The following is a 14,458-nucleotide window of genomic DNA, read 5'->3' on the forward strand; positions in this document are numbered from 1 at the left end:
AAAAAAATGCCAGACATCTCAGAGGGAGGAATGCGAGACAATCAGAGCAGCAGGGTGTCACAGAGAGAGAGAGACTGCAGCTAAAAGGCTTTTCAGGTCAGAAATAAATGTAATTTGGCAGGGAAAGATCAGGATTTAAAGAAGTCGTGATCACTTCTGATCTTTTATTAATTCAATCAATCAATCAATCAATGTTTATTTATATAGCCCAATATCACAAATGTTACATTTGTCTCAGTGGACTTTACAGTTTGTACAAAATATCAGTATGACAATACGACACCCTCTGTCCTTAGACCCTCACATCGTACAAGGAAAAACTTCCGGAGAAAACCCACAGTTTAAAGGGAACATGGGAGAAACCTCAGGGAGAGCAACAGAGGAGGGATCCCTCTCCCAGGACGGACAGATGTGCAATAGATGCCGTGTGTAAATTGAAAAGATAATACATTTGCAACATAGGTAGTCCAAATGTTTGGAAATGCATGTGTGTAATTATTTGTACCCACTTTTATTTTGAAGCTCCAAACTAAAGCGAGTGTTCTTGTGGCTTTTAATTACTTATTTAAATGTTCAACATTTTCATAAAATATATACAAGTAGGTTTGCATCATAGACTGTTTTCTTTGTATATTGACAGGATAATGTCATTTATTGTTGTAAGGCGGACACACTTTTATTTTGAAGCTCCTCACCGGAAGCGTTCCATCTTCTTGTTCGAACCTATGCGCACCTCTAATGCGCATCTACGTAATCGCCTGGCTTCTACCATAGAGAAGGGCGGGAGATAGAAATCCAGGAGCGCGGATCTCAAAACCCGGGCTCTCCTCTCCTCCAGCTGGTCACAAGCAACAACCCTACATCCCACAAAACACCTCAGTACCGGGCCTCCAACCACCGACACTGGAAGCCCCCTTAAAGACAACAAAAACGTGGAATAATACGAGGATATATCGGGAAATATTAATGCACATGTCGTGAAGCGGCTGCTGGAAAAATCGTAAACAACAGAAAAACAGAGGGAAATGTCTCGGTGGCAGCGCGGGTAAGATGTGCATCTTAGTTTTCCTGATCAACAGTAGCACTATGATTACTAATTGTATCACTTAGTGTTATAATATGACATTACAGTAGGAAATACATAAAGTTGACAGGTTTCCATTTTTGAGCTTGTGAGTACTTCACGGACTCCTGTATATGCCGCCTTTTTCGAGGAAAATCCCGGCAAACAGGGTGGAGTATTTAATTTAATGCCATCTGTTAAATCACATAAGTCTAATAAATCTATCTTATACTGTACTGACATTATATAACAGTGTTTGCATACTAGATCATAGCCAAGTGCTAGCTAACCACAGTAGCTGTAATGTTACAATGTCGTTTACTTAGAAGTATTTTACTTTTATTTCTACTTCGTATTTTCGGTTTGTATTTCCTGCTACTTCATACGTAATTACATGTTGTAGGCAAATGTTGTGTTTTTTACTCCATTTAGATTGTTCATATACAATATAAATCGACAGACATTGTAATAAGCTATTATTGGTTAAGCTATCCAGTAATTCAAGTAATTCCAATTAGCCACACATTTACCAAGTGCACAATTAAAGTGATGAACCCATATAAATGCAACAATAACTTTAACAAAGTATGTTTGTAATATCTAGGGCGTAAAATGGCCATTTTGCATTAAGCATACTTTTCATTTTGGCACTTAAATTATTTCTTAATACTTTGATATTTGAAGAGTATATTAAGTATTTTCCCAACAATACTAATATTTTTTTTACTACTTCTACTTAAGAAGTAATCAGAACTTCTTCTATCCCTGGCTTACATAGCAATAAACCTGATAATCAAGTCTCCCCACCATCAGGGCAGGTTAGTAGCTACTTCCTGCTCCTACTGTCAGCTTTATTGTCACAAATAACACTTATTGTGTCTCTTCAGAGAGGATAGTGAGGAAGCCATGCATCAAGACACCGATTCTGACGTGCCAGAGCGAGGAGACGGTGGGAAAGTGAAGGTGAAATGGACTCAGGAGGAGGTGAATGTCCAGACTTGTCCCAACATTTCACACGTCGTCTCCAGATCTCCTGACCCTGTGAAAGTAAACAGTGCCTCTGTAGGACAAGTGTAAACTTGTTTGTTCTTTGACAGGATGACAAACTCAAGGCGCTGGTTCAAAAGCTGGGGACTAATGATTGGAAACACATCGCCAACTACATACCAGTGAGTTTGATGGTCCTTTTCTGTGTTGATTGTACGCTTTAGGGCCTCAGTCAGTGTTTTAAAGCTTGCTTTTGTCCTGTTCAGAACCACAGTGAACCCCAGTGTCAGCACCGCTGGTTTAAGGTCTTGGATCCAGAGTTGGTGAAAGGCCCTTGGACCAAAGAGGAAGATGAGAAGGTACGACTATGTTCCATTGCTACGGTTATTATTGTTTTTTTTACAATGTAAACATAACAGATAACACCGAGTCGAGTACAGAAAGAGGCGGCAGAAAACCCACATGGCACATTTGAAGCCTGCACCTCCTACCTAAATTCACAATGTTATTGACATTCGTACCCCTCAGGTTATAGAGCTTGTGAACCTGTACGGAAACAAACAGTGGGCCACGGTAGCCAAGCATCTGAAGGGCAGACTGGGGAAGCAGTGCAGAGAGCGCTGGCACAACCACCTCAACCCCAACGTGAAGAAATCATCATGGACGGCAGAGGAGGACCTAATTATCTACAAAGCCCACTGCCTGCTGGGAAACCGCTGGGCCGAGATCGCCAAGCTGCTCCCTGGAAGGTAAATATACATCACATCAGTCAAAACGTATTTTGCTTAGTCTCTTGTGCGCAGATGGCAAAAGTACACACACCCTTTACTCAAGTAGAAGTACAGATACTCGTGTTTAAAAATACTCTGGTAAAAGTACTGGCTAAACTTCTTTACTCAAGTCAAAGTAAAGAGGCTTTGAAATGTACTTCAGTAAAAAGTACCCATAACTAGCAGCTGTTTTAAAGAGTACCTGACCTCCCTTTATATTAATAGAACAATAATGTCATTGTTAGCAGTGTGCGAAAAAGTACACGTCCCACCGTCCGGGACGTGTTATTTACAATATCGGACAAGTAGATCTTTCAATTGACTTGTCCGGCGGACAAGTGACGTTTTTCGCCCTGATTTATTGACAAATTATTGATACATTCAGTTTACAAAAGGCAGAACTCATTCGCAAATTGTACGTGTCCGCCATTGTTCGTTTAGAAGTGTTAGTTTCGGTTCTGCTTGTCGATTCCTAAGGAAATGCATCTCGCCGCTTTCTGTACAGTTAGACGGGGCGGGGCGGGAAGTGTAGCACAGTGGCAGGGTTGGGAAGCAAAACACGGTTCCGAGTAGGAACAAATAACAATTGTCCGGTACCGGGATTAATAAGAGTTGTGAGGACAGGAGGCGAGGCCGAGCCCCGCGGACTGCAGCTCTCTCTATGCTACGTATCAGCTGATCGCTGCACGGTGCAGCTCAGCGTCTCTCTCTCTCTTTCTACACACAGCGGATCCGCTGCCCGATTAACAGCCTCATCTTTGTCAAACTTTCTTATGTTCTTTCTCTAACACGTAATGAAGGTTATTAAGCGTTTTAGCTCCTTTGTTGTTAATATTGACCGAATGACCGCCATTTCCTTTATGAAGTGAAGCAGCCTCCCTGTCTGTGTCCTCGCGCTGTCCTCACATCCCTGGACCCCCAGACTCGGAGGAGCATAGGGATGTCAGTATTGTTTATGAAGCAGGGTATAGAAAGTACATTATTGAATTGAAAATACTATTTATTTACTTTTACAAACAGTGAGCAGCTGGGCAGCTGCAGCATGTGTATTGCAGGACATGTGTAAGCGTCTTTGAGTTGTAGAAAAGCGCTAGGCCTATAGGCTATACATCTAATGTGTCATTATTATTATTATTATTATTAGGTTATGTCCTATGTGTTGGACATGTGTGGTTGGACTTTGTCTCACAGGCAGGTTGCAGTGTAACATCAGAGGAGACTGGGCCAATTGTACATTCTCAAACTGCACCACTTAGAACTAACTAAACAATGCAGAGATTATTTTTATATAATTGTATTCAATAACCGTAAGAAGTTCAACAGTATGAAGTGATTTGTAAATAGGAATACAGATTTGACTTAATGTTTTCATAAATATATTTTTCTCCCAGTTTGACTTATTTTGACCCTCTCAAAGAACCGGAATTGAGAACCGACAATAACCGGAATCGAAAACCAGAACCAGAATCGTTCAAATCCAAACGATACCCAACCCTATGTGTGATGCAGTAAAATCTTACCGCTGACTTACGTTAACGGTGTCGGTAAAACCGTGGGAAAATGTCAAATACGATGACGAAGAAGAAGATTCCAGTGGCCCCAATTTTTGTCCATTCTGGACAAGTGAAAAATGTATTCGGACAAGTACATTGCCAAACTCACTTGTCCATGGACAAGTACTCTCTAAAAACTTTTTCTCACACTGGTTAGTAGGGAAGCTCCGACCGATCGATATCGGCCGATACTCACTCTCTACCGATCGATCGGTGCTCTCTAAACATGCCGATCGCGAGAGTCGATCGCATGACGTAAAATACATGACACTTTTCTCTGTGCGCGGCAAAACAAGCTCGCCAAAATGGCTTCACCGGTCTGGCATTATTTTAAGGTGTCCGAAAAAGACAGTAAAATAGCGGTATGCAACGTGAAGCAGAAATCCTGCAGCTCCGCCCGCCGGACAGGTAAGCGCAGCGAAACACACACACAGGGAGAACCAGACCGCAGTTCATTTCCTCATATTCCAAACGAGAAATTACGGTAGCAAATCACCCGGTTCTTTACGACCAGAACTATTAACGGGATACAAACCGGAGGAACCAGACATGGAGGGAGGTGGCAGAGACAGTGGGTGAAACTGGTACGTTTTCGCCTGTTTGGGGAGTTTATATATATATATATATTTATTAGGGCCGGGACTTTAACGCGTTAATTAAGATTAATTAATTACACAAAAATTAACGCGGTAAAAAAATTAACGCATTTTAATCGCACTTATTTTTGCACCGTGGAACGTTTCTCACTGGATGAGTTTCAGGCGTACCGATTATACTGGAGCACCAACTAACGTTCATGACTTCAGACAACAACAAACCACAGTGAACAACAGTGGGAAATGTTGTTTTAAAAAACGGACGGATGGAAGCGTCGATAAGAGCACGGTTGTGTGCAAATTATGCAAAAAGGAATTCGCATACCACCGCAGCACATCAAGCCTCAAGTATCACCTCAATGCAAAACATATAGCAGCTAGCGTGGAAGCTAGCGTGGACGTTAGCCTCTTTTATCGCGTTCACAGCAAAAAGAGCCGGTACTAAAATTAGTTCATGAGAACCTTTTTACCCCCACGAAAGTCCCTGCTAGAGAGCAGAGAGCTGCTAGAGAGCAGGGACTTTCGTACGGCTCTCTTGTGAGAAAATAGCTATATTTCTGATTGGCTGGGCGGATTGCAAACCACGCCCCGTAAAACTCCCAAAAAAAATTGTGAAGCCGCCATTTTATTATCCTCGCATTAGCATTAGCATTAGCCCAGCGCAGAAACGCAGAGAGACTAACTTATGGCAACACAAAATAAAACATGGGAGCGGTGGAGATGAGGAGGTGGAGGTTCTGGCGATTTACTCGGAAGGCTTCAGTAGAAGCTGCTGGGACTCCCAGCAGCTTCTACTGAAGCCAGTCCCCAACTCCGGGGACTTCCGGCCGGGGACTTTGGGCGGCAGTATACGGCGTGAAGTGGTTTGCGGCCTGCCAGTAAACCCAAAGCAGAAGAAGAAGTGACGTCAGCGGCTTCATTTGCCTAATCCACCCCCAGGTTCAAAGAGTTCTCATGAACCTTTGTGGGAAAAGTACTGCGGTGTGAATGCGCCTAATGGTATACTAAAATCCATGTGAAAAAAAATTGCTTCTCACTGTTCTTAGGTCAAATATGTATATGCGATTAAAAATGCGATTAATTTCGATTAATTAATTACAAAGCCTCTAATTAATTAGATTAATTTTTTTAATCGAGTCCCGGCCCTAATATATATATATATTGCTCGCATAAAATCCCCGGGGTTTTTTGCTTTGTATGTCGGGGGCGGGAGATTCATGTGATTGGTTGTTGGTCGCGTTGCTCGCAAAAAATCCCCAAGCTTTCAGACACGCCCAGCTCCAAGATTTTCAAGATTTTTGAAAAGCTGCTGTGTGGACGTACCGTAAGAGTTAGACCTAACACACTTAGCTATTTTATACCTCTGGAACAAGCTAAACTAGTTATTATAAATATATGTATTCTTCATTGTCGGGTCACTCATCACTCATCAGTGAGCTGCATGAGATACTGACAGGCTGTCAGGAGAGGGCGAGAGAGGGGAGAGAGAGAGGGAGAGAGGAAAAGAGAGCGCTTCCGCTAATTTCTCCCGTGTTATTCTCCAAAGTGAATGTAAACTTGAATAATGTACATCATTTGAATGTAATAATTAAGTTGATTGTTGTTTGTGGAAGCTCCAGTGAATGAGCATTAACTGAGTTTTAAACATCACTTTAAATGGAAGATTTAAAGTGATGTTTAAATCTTCCATTTAGGCCCCGCCCACTCGATCGGATCGGCGATCGGTATCGGCCGATACTGATTCCGGCGATCGGCCCCGAAATTGGCGATCGGAGCATCCCTACTAGTTAGCTAATGAATGTTTCCATGCTGAACAACGGCAACATGACAACGTTTCCATCGGTCCCTCTTCTTTAGAGAAGACCAGGAAATGATGGATACACGGATCGTGTTCAAATCAATAGGCACGCAATGACTCTAAAGAATAATGATCACGCACCAAACACACATTCAGACTAAAGGAACCAGCTGTTTGGAAAATGAGAGAAGTAGAAAGTACAGGTATTTGAGTTTAACATGTAAGAAGTAGAAAGTACAGGTATTTGAGTTCAACATGTAAGAAGTAGAAAGTACAGGTATTTGAGTTCAACATGTAAGAAGTAGAAAGTACAGGTATTTGAGTTTAACATGTAAGAAGTAGAAAGTACAGGTATTTGAGTTCAACATGTAAGAAGTAGAAAGTACAGGTATTTGAGTTCAACATGTAAGAAGTAGAAAGTACAGGTATTTGAGTTCAACATGTAAGAAGTAGAAAGTACAGGTATTTGAGTTCAACATGTAAGAAGTAGAAAGTACAGGTATTTGAGTTCAACATGTAAGAAGTAGAAAGTACAGGTATTTGAGTTCAACATGTAAGAAGTAGAAAGTACAGGTATTTGAGTTTAACATGTAAGAAGTAGAAAGTACAGGTATTTGAGTTCAACATGTAAGAAGTAGAAAGTACAGGTATTAGTGTTCAAAATGTAAGAAGTAGAAAGTACAGGTATTTGAGTTCAACATGTAAGAAGTAGAAAGTACAGGTATTTGTGTTCAACATGTAAGAAGTAGAAAGTACAGGTATTTGTGTTCAACATGTAAGAAGTAGAAAGTACAGGTATTTGTGTTCAACATGTAAGAAGTAGAAAGTACAGGTATTTGAGTTCAACATGTGAGAAGTAGAAAGTACAGGTATTAGTGTTCAACATGTAAGAAGTAGAAAGTACAGGTATTTGGGTTCAACATGTAAGAAGTAGAAAGTACAGGTATTTGAGTTCAACATGTAAGAAGTAGAAAGTACAGGTATTTGAGTTCAACATGTAAGAAGTAGAAAGTTCAGGTATTTGTGTTCAACATGTAAGAAGTAGAAAGTACAGGTATTTGAGTTCAACGTGTAAGAAGTAGAGAGTACAGGTATTTGTGTTCAACATGTAAGAAGTAGAAAGTACAGGTATTTGGGTTCAACATGTAAGAAGTAGAAAGTACAGGTATTTGTGTTCAACATGTGAGAAGTAGAAAGTACAGGTATTTGTGTTCAACATGTAAGAAGTAGAAAGTACAGGTATTTGAGTTCAACATGTAAGAAGTAGAAAGTACAGGTATTTGTGTTCAACATGTAAGAAGTAGAAAGTACAGGTATTTGTGTTCAACATGTAAGAAGTAGAAAGTACAGGTATTTGAGTTCAACATGTAAGAAGTAGAAAGTACAGGTATTTGAGTTCAACATGTAAGAAGTAGAAAGTAAAGGTATTTGAGTTCAACATGTAAGAAGTAGAAAGTACAGGTATTTGTGTTCAACATGTAAGAAGTAGAAAGTACAGGTATTTGTGTTCAACATGTAAGAAGTAGAAAGTACAGGTATTTGTGTTCAACATGTAAGAAGTAGAAAGTACAGGTATTTGTGTTCAACATGTAAGAAGTAGAAAGTACAGGTATTTGAGTTCAACATGTAAGAAGTAGAAAGTACAGGTATTTGTGTTCAACATGTAAGAAGTAGAAAGTACAGGTATTTGTGTTCAACATGTAAGAAGTAGAAAGTACAGGTATTTGTGTTCAACATGTGAGAAGTAGAAAGTACAGGTATTTGAGTTCAACATGTAAGAAGTAGAAAGTACAGGTATTTGTGTTCAACATGTAAGAAGTAGAAAGTACAGGTATTTGTGTTCAACATGTGAGAAGTAGAAAGTACAGGTATTTGAGTTCAACATGTAAGAAGTAGAAAGTAAAGGTATTTGAGTTCAACATGTAAGAAGTAGAAAGTACAGGTATTTGTGTTCAACATGTAAGAAGTAGAAAGTACAGGTATTTGTGTTCAACATGTAAGAAGTAGAAAGTACAGGTATTTGAGTTCAACATGTAAGAAGTAGAAAGTACAGGTATTTGAGTTCAACATGTAAGAAGTAGAAAGTACAGGTATTTGTGTTCAACATGTAAGAAGTAGAAAGTACAGGTATTTGTGTTCAACATGTAAGAAGTAGAAAGTACAGGTATTTGTGTTCAACATGTAAGAAGTAGAAAGTACAGGTATTTGAGTTCAACATGTAAGAAGTAGAAAGTTCAGGTATTTGAGTTCAACATGTAAGAAGTAGAAAGTACAGGTATTTGTGTTCAACATGTAAGAAGTAGAAAGTACAGGTATTTGAGTTCAACATGTAAGAAGTAGAAAGTACAGGTATTTGAGATCAACATGTAAGAAGTAGAAAGTACAGGTATTTGTGTTCAACATGTAAGAAGTAGAAAGTACAGGTATTTGAGATCAACATGTAAGAAGTAGAAAGTACAGGTATTTGAGTTCAACATGTAAGAAGTAGAAAGTACAGGTATTTGGGTTCAACATGTATGAAGTAGAAAGTACAGGTATTTGAGTTCAACATGTAAGAAGTAGAAAGTACAGGTATTTGGGTTCAACATGTAAGAAGTAGAAAGTACAGGTATTTGAGTTCAACATGTAAGAAGTAGAAGTACAGGTATTTGAGTTCAACATGTAAGAAGTAGAAAGTACAGGTATTTGAGTTCAACATGTAAGAAGTAGAAAGTACAGGTATTTGTGTTCAACATGTAAGAAGTAGAAAGTACAGGTATTTGTGTTCAACATGTAAGAAGTAGAAAGTACAGGTATTTGGGTTCAACATGTAAGAAGTAGAAAGTACAGGTATTTGTGTTCAACATGTAAGAAGTAGAAAGTACAGGTATTTGGGTTCAACATGTGAGAAGTAGAAAGTACAGGTATTGAGTTCAACATGTAAGAAGTAGAAAGTAAAGGTATTTGAGTTCAACATGTAAGAAGTAGAAAGTACAGGTATTTGAGTTCAACATGTAAGAAGTAGAAAGTACAGGTATTTGAGTTCATCATGTAAGAAGTAGAAAGTACAGGTATTTGAGTTCATCATGTAAGAAGTAGAAAGTACAGGTATTTGTGTTCAACATGTGAGAAGTAGAAAGTACAGGTATTTGTGTTCAACATGTAAGAAGTAGAAAGTACAGGTATTTGAGTTCAACATGTAAGAAGTAGAAAGTACAGGTATTTGAGTTCAACATGTAAGAAGTAGAGAGTACAGGTATTTGTGTTCAACATGTGAGAAGTAGAAAGTACAGGTATTTGAGTTCAACGTGTAAGAAGTAGAAAGTACAGGTATTTGTGTTCAACGTGTAAGAAGTAGAAAGTACAGGTATTTGAGTTCAACATGTAAGAAGTAGAAAGTACAGGTACTTGAGTTCAACATGTAAGAAGTAGAAAGTACAGGTATTTGAGTTCAACATGTGAGAAGTAGAAAGTACAGGTATTTGAGTTCAACGTGTAAGAAGTAGAAAGTACAGGTATTTGTGTTCAACATGTAAGAAGTAGAAAGTACAGGTATTTGTGTTCAACGTGTAAGAAGTAGAAAGTACAGGTATTTGAGTTCAACATGTAAGAAGTAGAAAGTACAGGTATTTGAGTTCAACATGTAAGAAGTAGAAAGTACAGGTACTTGAGTTCAACATGTGAGAAGTAGAAAGTACAGGTATTTGAGTTCAACATGTAAGAAGTAGAAAGTACAGGTATTTGAGTTCAACATGTAAGAAGTAGAAAGTACAGGTACTTGAGTTCAACATGTAAGAAGTAGAAAGTACAGGTATTTGAGTTCAACATGTAAGAAGTAGAAAGTACATTTAGTTCACATGGAAAAGTACAGGTATTTGTGTTCAACATGTGAGAAGTAGAAAGTACAGGTATTTGTGTTCAACATGTAAGAAGTAGAAAGTACAGGTATTGAGTTCAACATGTAAGAAGTAGAAAGTACAGGTATTTGTGTTCAACATGTAAGAAGTAGAAAGTACAGGTATTTGAGTTCAACATGTAAGAAGTAGAAAGTACAGGTATTTGAGTTCAACATGTAAGAAGTAGAAAGTACAGGTATTTGAGTTCAACGTGTAAGAAGTAGAAAGTACAGGTATTTGTGTTCAACGTGTAAGAAGTAGAAAGTACAGGTATTTGTGTTCAACGTGTAAGAAGTAGAAAGTACAGGTATTTGTGTTCAACGTGTAAGAAGTAGAAAGTACAGGTATTTGTGTTCAACGTGTAAGAAGTAGAAAGTACAGGTATTTGTGTTCAACGTGTAAGAAGTAGAAAGTACAGGTATTTGTGTTCAACGTGTAAGAAGTAGAAAGTACAGGTATTTGAGTTCAACATGTAAGAAGTAGAAAGTACAGGTATTTGTGTTCAACATGTAAGAAGTAGAAAGTACAGGTATTTGGGTTCAACATGTAAGAAGTAGAAAGTACAGGTATTTGTGTTCAACATGTAAGAAGTAGAAAGTACAGGTATTTGGGTTCAACATGTAAGAAGTAGAAAGTACAGGTATTTGGGTTCAACATGTAAGAAGTAGAAAGTACAGGTATTTGGGTTCAACATGTAAGAAGTAGAAAGTACAGGTATTTGGGTTCAACATGTAAGAAGTAGAAAGTACAGGTATTTGGGTTCAAATTAGAAGTAGAAAGTACAGGTATTTGAGTTCAACATGTAAGAAGTAGAAAGTACAGGTATTTGAGTTCAACATGTGAGAAGTAGAAAGTACAGGTATTTGTGTTCAACATGTAAGAAGTAGAAAGTACAGGTATTTGAGTTCAACATGTAAGAAGTAGAAAGTACAGGTATTTGAGTTCAACATGTAAGAAGTAGAAAGTACAGGTATTTGTGTTCAACATGTAGAAGTAGAAAGTACAGGTATTTGTGTTCAACATGTAAGAAGTAGAAAGTACAGGTATTTGAGTTCAACATGTAAGAAGTAGAAGTACAGGTATTTGTGTTCAACATGTAAGAAGTAGAAAGTACAGGTATTTGTGTTCAACATGTAAGAAGTAGAAAGTTCAGGTATTTGAGTTCAACATGTAAGAAGTATAAAGTACAGGTATTTGAGTTCAACATGTAAGAAGTAGAAAGTACAGGTATTTGTGTTCAACATGTAAGAAGTATAAAGTACAGGTATTTGTGTTCAACATGTAAGAAGTAGAAAGTACAGGTATTTGAGTTCAACATGTAAGAAGTAGAAAGTACAGGTATTTGAGTTCAACATGTGAGAAGTAGAAAGTACAGGTATTTGTGTTCAACATGTAAGAAGTAGAAAGTACAGGTATTTGTGTTCAACATGTAAGAAGTAGAAAGTACAGGTATTTGAGTTCAACATGTAAGAAGTAGAAAGTACAGGTATTTGGGTTCAACATGTAAGAAGTAGAAAGTACAGGTATTTGAGTTCAACATGTAAGAAGTAGAAAGTACAGGTATTTGTGTTCAACATGTAAGAAGTAGAAAGTACAGGTATTTGGGTTCAACATGTAAGAAGTAGAAAGTACAGTTATTTGGGTTCAACATGTAAGAAGTAGAAAGTACAGGTATTTGAGTTCAACATGTAAGAAGTAGAAAGTACAGGTATTTGAGTTCACATGTAAGAAGTAGAAAGTACAGGTATTTGGGTTCAACATGTAAGAAGTAGAAAGTACAGGTATTTGAGTTCAACGTGTAAGAAGTAGAAAGTACAGGTATTTGTGGTCAACATGTAAGAAGTAGAAAGTACAGGTATTTGAGTTCAACATGTAAGAAGTAGAAAGTACAGGTATTTGAGTTCAACATGTAAGAAGTAGAAAAGTACAGGTATTTGGGTTCAACATGTATGAAGTAGAAAGTACAGGTATTTGAGTTCAACATGTAAGAAGTAGAAAGTACAGGTATTGTGTTCAACATGTAAGAAGTAGAAAGTACAGGTATTTGAGTTCAACATGTAAGAAGTAGAAAGTACAGGTATTTGAGTTCAACATGTAAGAAGTAGAAAGTACAGGTATTTGTGTTCAACATGTAAGAAGTAGAAAGTACAGGTATTTGAGTTCAACATGTAAGAAGTAGAAAGTACAGGTATTTGTGTTCAACATGTGAGAAGTAGAAAGTACAGGTATTTGAGTTCAACATGTAAGAAGTAGAAAGTACAGGTATTTGAGTTCAACATGTAAGAAGTAGAAAGTACAGGTATTTGAGTTCAACAAGTAAAAAGTCGTCAGAGAAATAAGTAGTGGAGTAAAGTACTGATACCAGAAACATGTACTTAAGTACAGTAACGAAGTATTTGTACTCCACTACTTCCCACCTCTGGTCTTGTGACTGTAATAAAAGTCGCTAAACCAAAACACACAGGGTGTAGAGTTCACGACACACATCACTTATGATTCCAATCCTTGATATATAAAACAACACGTCTTTGAGAGGAATAAAGATTTGGGGTTGGCTCTTAAATATTGAGGCATTTTCTAAATACTGTTAATATTAATGATGTGACCGTCTATGTTTCTTGTAGTTATTGAATTGGCTAGTGTACAGTTGTATTGTTATTGTGCTGCTGTGTTTATTGTCTTATCTTACCAAAGTGGCTCATGTTGCAATGTTTATTTCCACAGAACGGACAACGCCGTGAAGAACCACTGGAACTCCACCATCAAACGCAAACTGGAGATGGGTTTCTACGCCGGAGAGGTGTTCGGTCCGAACGAGCTTGAAGAGCTTTTAGCCCCGCGTGAATAAAGACGAACAGGTGGGCGATGTCTCCGTTATGTGCTCCTCTAAGAGGGGGCACGTTTAAGCTGAACCAAATGTCTCTTCTGTTTTACTTTCTAGCGTTAATTGAGATTTTCCACGAGTCTTTGGATATATGTCGTCTTATTTTATGATGTTGTCTCTTATTAAAATGTAAAAAGTCATTTTTTGTTTTTGCCACAGCGCTGTTAGATTGCTTTAGTGCAGTGCTTCTCAAAGTGTGGTCCGCGGACCACTGGTGGGCCGTGAGCGCCCCCTAGTGGTCCGTGAGTATATTGGTCACATTTTACATAAATTAATTAATTAAAGTTTTTCGCACTCTCGCAGGAGTATCTCCGCAATGGAGCGAGCTTAAGTTTCACTTTAAATTGCATGATAAAGCCCCGCGCAACACCTTCATCACACATGTGGCCACTTGTTTGTCCCATTTTCAAGCGATTTGTAATCTGTTCTAGAAAAACGATGTGATTTTGGATATTTGTGGAGTTAGGTGGTCCGCGAGTGTTTTTTTATTGGTTAAGTGTCCTTGGTATGAAAAAGTTTGAGAAACACTGCTTTAGTGCAGCAATCAGGAACGTTTTTTAAACAAATTTAAAATGTTGTTTTTTAACCCCACGAGGCATACCGTTTGGGAAGATAGAAAGGGGTCGTGCTTTTTGGAAATGATAACACATAGTATTAAAGAAAAATACTTTAAAACACTCTTTTGGATCGTATGAGTTACTGACAGTCCTCCACTACTGCACTTCAATTCTACACATGTTTGATATAGGTGCAGCCTTATTTGTATGTACAGCTCAGCAGAAATACAGTGCTTAATAGGGATGTAACGATATATCGAATATCGCGGTAAATAAATGTCTCAATGCCGTCGTGAGACTGATAAAATATACCGCGATAAAAAATTTTTAATATTATTTTTAAACCAGGCGGTCCCATTGAGATCATCAATCTCT

The 14,458-nt window shown here is 38.1% G+C and overlaps 1 protein-coding gene across 1 annotated transcript; it reads left to right on the plus strand.

Moving 5' to 3' along the window:
* The first annotated feature begins 763 nt into the window (after positions 1–763).
* Positions 764–13,797, plus strand: mybl2b (v-myb avian myeloblastosis viral oncogene homolog-like 2b). Its single transcript, XM_034237284.1, has 6 exons — positions 764–1,045; positions 1,951–2,047; positions 2,161–2,232; positions 2,317–2,409; positions 2,579–2,799; positions 13,367–13,797. Exons 1-6 carry the CDS (start codon positions 1,026–1,028, stop codon positions 13,488–13,490), a joined length of 627 nt encoding a protein of 208 aa, XP_034093175.1. The 5' UTR covers positions 764–1,025; the 3' UTR covers positions 13,491–13,797.
* The last annotated feature ends 661 nt before the right edge of the window (positions 13,798–14,458 follow it).

This window comes from Gymnodraco acuticeps, unplaced genomic scaffold (assembly GCF_902827175.1).
Source record: "Gymnodraco acuticeps unplaced genomic scaffold, fGymAcu1.1, whole genome shotgun sequence".
In the NCBI taxonomy this organism is placed as follows: Eukaryota; Metazoa; Chordata; class Actinopteri; order Perciformes; family Bathydraconidae; genus Gymnodraco; species Gymnodraco acuticeps.